Source organism: Hevea brasiliensis, chromosome 11 (assembly GCF_030052815.1).
Source record: "Hevea brasiliensis isolate MT/VB/25A 57/8 chromosome 11, ASM3005281v1, whole genome shotgun sequence".
NCBI lineage: Eukaryota > Viridiplantae > Streptophyta > Magnoliopsida > Malpighiales > Euphorbiaceae > Hevea > Hevea brasiliensis.
Genome location: NC_079503.1, coordinates 32,122,060 through 32,128,123, shown reverse-complemented (window position 1 = coordinate 32,128,123; position 6,064 = coordinate 32,122,060). Strand labels below are relative to the sequence as shown.

Sequence of the window (6,064 nt, the reverse complement as noted above, 5' to 3'; positions counted from 1 at the left end):
ATGTATCTTGACTTGCCATACTCGTGTTTTAATTGGTCGTTACTAATCTATTTTTTAGTAGTGTTTTGTGCTTGAAAAATAGAAATTATAGAAAATTAATTAAATTCATTGTTATCACTAAGTATCTACACTAAGGCGTATAAATTAATTTATACACTCAATCAATTAAAATTAATGAAACCTTATTTTGTAATTGATGCCATTATGTTTTATAATAAAGATTAGCATTATTTTAATGATATACCAGTTTTTAATTGGATAGATGCATACACCTAGGCAAGAAACACTCTATCACCAAATAATCAAAACCCCATATCATCAATCATAACCATTAAATCAGGATTTCAGACCTATTATTTATGCAGCTCAATCACTGATATGGCAAAATTAGACATACATTCCATATCTGAAATCTAAAATTGGAATCCCATAAACCAAACAAGCTATAATTAATCCTCTTTAGGGTTCAAAAAGCAACTGACTCTATGACTTCTGTATGGATTGTAAGTTGGTGTGATCAATCGCTCAGGCCTTCCCAATAAACTCCACATCAAATAGGAGAACTGAATCTGGAGGAATGATGCACGACCCTACGGTATAAATTGCTCAACAATCTTTATTAGAGCTAAAAATACCATATATATATATATAATTTTTTTCTTCTCTGTTCCTGAAGTTCCAAATGAATTCCAACTCAAAATTTTAGATTTTTTTGGATAGCTAATATAAATGGGCGTTAGTGTGTACCTTCTCTGCATCCAGCGCCTCTCATGCCATATCCTAGCTCTGGAGGAAGCTTCAGGATTCGTTTTCCCCCTAAATTACAACAAACAAAATGTATAATGCTAATTATAACTAGAGATGGATCTAAACATCATTCCCCGAGACCTCTAATTAAATCTCATGCAAAAATGTAAAATTTATTCGGGATGTAAGCAATATAAGCTCGATTTTATATCAGAGCTAATTTAGTAGTTCTTAAATCCAATATTTGTTTTAAAATTTATACATTCGTTATTTCAATTTTGCGTATATTTTAGTTAACTCTACACAAATCTCAACATAAATTTTTATTTGACTTGTTTTTATGTAAGATAAGTTTATATTAGATAAGTTTATATTAGATGTACAATTCATGTGTGATATATACATACCAGCTTGCATTGGAGGAACTCCATCACCGCCTAGAATACCTTGATCCCAGCCTTTGATGACCTGGGGAAAAAACTAATCAATTCCCCATTAAGATTTTCGAAAATTTATCATCTGAAGCCAAATTAATTGGGATTTACCTCCCCAATTTTTTTGATAGGATAACATATTGCAGACCAACAATTTTACCAAAATGAGCCGAAGATGGCAAGCACGATGTTTCCATTAAATAATTGACACAGAAATGTACATACCTCACCAACACCTACACGAAATATGAGAGGCTTTCCTCGATTGTAACTGCTATCGAAAACCTTGCCATTCTCCAATTTCCCAACATAATGTGCCTGCACTACCATTTTATTTAGATAGTGAGCCCTGTAATCTATATATGAAGCGTGAAAACTCGTATAAGCTAGGTTCTCATTGTTTGCGGAATGAAGTTACAAGAGTTTATATTTTTAATCTCCATATAGACATTTAGTTACTAAATTATTAGAAAAATGATATAAAGTTAGCAATTTTATGTTAAAAATTAAATTATTGAAATAGTAAAATTATTCCTTTTTTTTTTTCCTTATGCTTATGGATATTTTAAACTAACTCATGTGTTAATTGAAATTAAATTTTCATCTCATTAAGTCGAAGAGTACATTTCCACATTTGATCTGTGTATTTAAAAATTACCTTTTAGATACTAGTACTAAAATTTAAACAAATCAGCTTGTCAACTGAGCTAACCTGATTTTGAAACATATGAAAATCCATCGAAAAGTTTTGTTCTATTTTCTTGAACATTTTTCCAAATGCACCAGTGCTTAATTACGACACAAAAAGAAGGTTAATAAACTTGTAAATTACCTTGATGAGCTGTCCCTTGACAGCCTCAGAGCCAGTCCCCACAACCTTGTCACAGAAGGCAAGGCCAGAAGGTGTTACAGTTAGTTCACATAGACCTGCTCCTGCTTCTGCTTCTGCTTTTGCTTCTGCTGGTGCTGCAGTGGTTAGTGGTTGCAAGAAAACATCAACAATACCTGTAAGGAAGCCAGCACTAATTGCTTCTCTTCTTTTGAGCAAAGCTTGGCTTTCCTTTAGCTGCAGTAAGGAAACAAAACTGTCTTGGTTCTGGCTTGAGAATTTGAATTTGAAATTTGATGCTTCTGCCGTGTTAAGATTACAAATGGGTATGTTGAGCTTTCTTGGAGTATAATTTCCAACTGAAAATGCCAATGAAGTCATCTCCACCGAAAAGAGTTTTGAAAGAGAGAAAACGAGATTGGGTGCTGCAATTTCTTTCAATTAATGGTGGGACTGGCAAGAATGCCATCCAAGCTATAAGCTAATCTGAAACCTGCGGCTTATAGATGGACTGGGCCACCAAAGTGGGTCTACTTTTCACAAACTATGAGCATATTCTAGCCCATTTCGGTGCCTAATTCGACCAAAAATTGGGCTTGTACTTGAATGAGAATTATCATTCAATTTCAATCTAAGCATTTAATTAAAGGACGCTTATCTGAATGATAACATGTTATCAAAATTATCTTATGGTTTAGTGCAATGCCAACTAAATTACTTTAATTAATTAAAAAATTACTTAAAAAATTATTTCATGCAATTAAATACTTAAATAATAAAAATTATGGTAATTCACCTTTCAGCTGCCCAAAAGTTAGTCCTAATATTGGAATAAAATTATTTCTTTTTTAAATGCAATAAAATATAAAAAAAAAATATTAATTTAACTGCATTCATCGATGCCTACTTTGAAGGAAACATTCTTATAAGAAAAGTAATTCAGCTGCTTAATATTTAATTAGCCAATCAATTGTGTCTTATTATAGTAAGTAAAACTCACTTGCTTAGATAGATTAGGGATAGTTTAATTAATATTCCTTCATCTTTAAGGTATAGAAAATGAGGAGGTCTTGAGATCAAGTCTCTATATTTACATATTTTTAAATTATTCACTTTTATAGTAAGAAAAGAGAGAACTACCTCTAGCAATATAATCCACCAACTAGCATATATTGTGTTCAAATCATATGAATAAAGCAACAACTTCAATACTTGAATGTAAGCTTAAATCATATTCTAATCAAGTAAAATATCACTTTTGTTATTAACAAAAAAAAAATACAATATTTTAAGAGAAAACATATTAACGTTAGCTATTATTTTGCAAGAGATTATGTATAGAGTGATAATGTTTGTGTTAAAATTTGTAAACACTAACCAATTAACTTTCAGAATTATTCCCTAAGCCTTTCAATGATGAAAGGATGTCAGCCATTTGGAGAGAACTTGGCATGTTGGATGGCAATGAGTTGTAAGTTGATGATTCAGCTATGATGACTTTCACAGGGCATTTATCCCCACTTAACAAGATTTCTGAAAGGAGCTAACGTTTTAGATGAGTGCTATAATCTAAATATCTCTAAGTCCACAAAATTAGAAGTTTCGCATGTATGTCACACCTAATTAAAGGTGAGTAGTATTCAGTTCAAACTAATATAATCGATCAAACCGATTTAATTAAAAATTTTAGTTTAATTTTATTAAAAATTCAGTTCAATTTAATTTTAGTAAGAAAAAAATTTGATTAAACTGAAACCTATATGATACATGATCATTTAGCTACAAGGTTTACTTACATATAAATTGAAAGGCCTATTCTTACATATGTCGCCATCTGTGTACTCTCATCCCTGAAATTGACAATACTTCCTTTGTTCCTAGTCTCCTAGCTACCGTCAACATCAAGTCTCTTCTCCAGTTCTCATCTCGTTCTCATCCTTATGTCTTCACCGTCAACAACCCTGTAATGTCATCATTTTTCTGGTTCACCATGACACAGTTATTTTCTTTATCTACCATTTTTTGCTCTACTATTTGTGGTCTATCTACGTTGAAGCCATCTTGTGTCTCTTCTCCCCTTCCATATCCCAATTGTTTGCACTTTGTTCAATGTTTTCTCGATTTTTTGCACTTTGCTCAATGCTAATCTCGATTGTTTGTGGTCGGTTATTTTCCATTTAATAATTTTTTTTTTATATGTGATGCATTTTGTTTATACTCGTAGCTTGTGATTTAATTTATTTTTAAATTTTCTCTTAATTTTTTTATATAATATAATATTATCATAATAAATTTATTTTCAATAATTAATTAAAATTAGTTATTCCTTATTATAATGGCAAATGACCATGACTATATTTTACTACTAACTAAAGTTAATTTGTATTTTTAAATTTTTTGCACATCTAATTTCTATATTTTTCTAAAATCATCCTCTTTTACTCTACTATTTATATAGTTTAAGATTTCTTTTTAATTCTAATATATATACACATATATACACACACACACCCATTGGAGGAAAAAAAATACAAAACTATAATAAAGAAAAGCAAAAATCACATTAGAAGTCAAAGTTAATTAAACTTGAATCTTATTACACGAAAATAAAGTGTGTAAATATCAAGATTGTCCGTTACTAATATTAAAAAAAAAAGTTACAATTTTACAACAAATAAAGTATTTGTCATTGAATAGGATAATTTTTTATTTAATTAAATAGTTAATTTTTAATAATAATTTTTAATTGTGTTAATTAAATAATTTTCAACAATAATTTTATAATTTAATATTATAAATTTATAAATATATAAATATTTAGAATAACTAAAAAAATAAATTTGTGTAATTAAGATTCAATATTTAATTTTATTTATTAATTTCATCGTAATAAATTAAATATTTTTAATGAATTAATAATACTTATAAAATTAATAATATAAAATTATAATAAAATTTTTAGTATTAATACAATTATTAGAGATGAATTTATATAAAATTATTTCTCCTATTCAAACTATTAGCAACGTATAAGGCGTAGCTAAAAAGTACTCGTGTCAACTTTGTATGTAAAAAAAAAAAAAAAGGAACTTTTAATGCTAAAAGTGTTATTGACGGATACATTGTCGCTTAAGGTAATTATTAATGGATTTTCATCACTAATTTATTATAAATTATAGATTAATAATATTTTTTATTTTTATTTATTAATTTTTTATTTTAATTAATTATTTTTTATAAAATTTTATATTTAATTAAAATTAAATATAAATAAGAATATAAATTTTAAATTTATATAAATTATAAAATTAATTTAAATAATAAAAAATATAATAATAATTAATTTAAAAAATAAATGATATTTTCGAAAAAGCCCCTCCCTTCATATATATATATATATATATATATATATATATATATATATATATATATATATATATATATATATAGATTTTTAAAGTCATAATTGATTATATATAAATATTATTTCTTAAATTTAAAATAAATATATTAATGATCCAATCAAAATATAAAAAATAGAAAAAAATTAAAAAATTCTTTAAATACAAAAGTGAGGAAATTGGCTTGTAATTTATCATCACATATAGATATCCTTCGATTCCTAATCATTACTACATAATTATTCATCATGTTCACTAGCGATGCACCCACGCGATACCATGAATAGCCAATTAATTTTTTTAACAAATTTAATTTAAAAAATTTGAGAAAAAAAATTCTTGAAATAACATATTAACAACTAACAGTACAGTAAAAAAATTGTATAAAAAGATATGATTTGTTTATTTTTGTAAATATGTGTCCAAAATAACTAATATTATGTACACTATTATTTGAGATGTGGGGACAATATTTTTGTTCAAATTGATTATTGAGTTTTTATTAAAATAATTTACTTAATAATAAAAGTACATTCTTGAAGACTAGTATTTTATATATATATATATATATATATATATATATATATATATATATATATATATATTAATTGATATTTAAATAATAAATTTATATGCTATATTAAACACTAAAT

The 6,064-nt window shown here is 26.7% G+C and overlaps 1 protein-coding gene across 3 annotated transcripts; it reads right to left on the bottom strand.

Moving 5' to 3' along the window:
- Positions 1–299: 299 nt before the first annotated feature.
- LOC110665688 (peptidyl-prolyl cis-trans isomerase FKBP13, chloroplastic) lies at positions 300–2,471 on the bottom strand. Of its 3 annotated transcripts, none has more exons than XM_021825900.2 (5): positions 2,014–2,471; positions 1,407–1,499; positions 1,155–1,227; positions 748–816; positions 300–590 (listed from the first exon to the last, which is right to left on the bottom strand). In XM_021825900.2, exons 1-5 carry the CDS (start codon positions 2,389–2,391, stop codon positions 526–528), a joined length of 678 nt encoding a protein of 225 aa, XP_021681592.2. In that variant the 5' UTR covers positions 2,392–2,471; the 3' UTR covers positions 300–525. The 3 variants fall into 3 exon arrangements, with proteins under 3 accessions (XP_021681592.2, XP_021681594.2, XP_021681593.2); XM_021825902.2 differs by having other exon boundaries at positions 300–569; XM_021825901.2 differs by having other exon boundaries at positions 1,155–1,215.
- Positions 2,472–6,064: the final 3,593 nt, after the last annotated feature.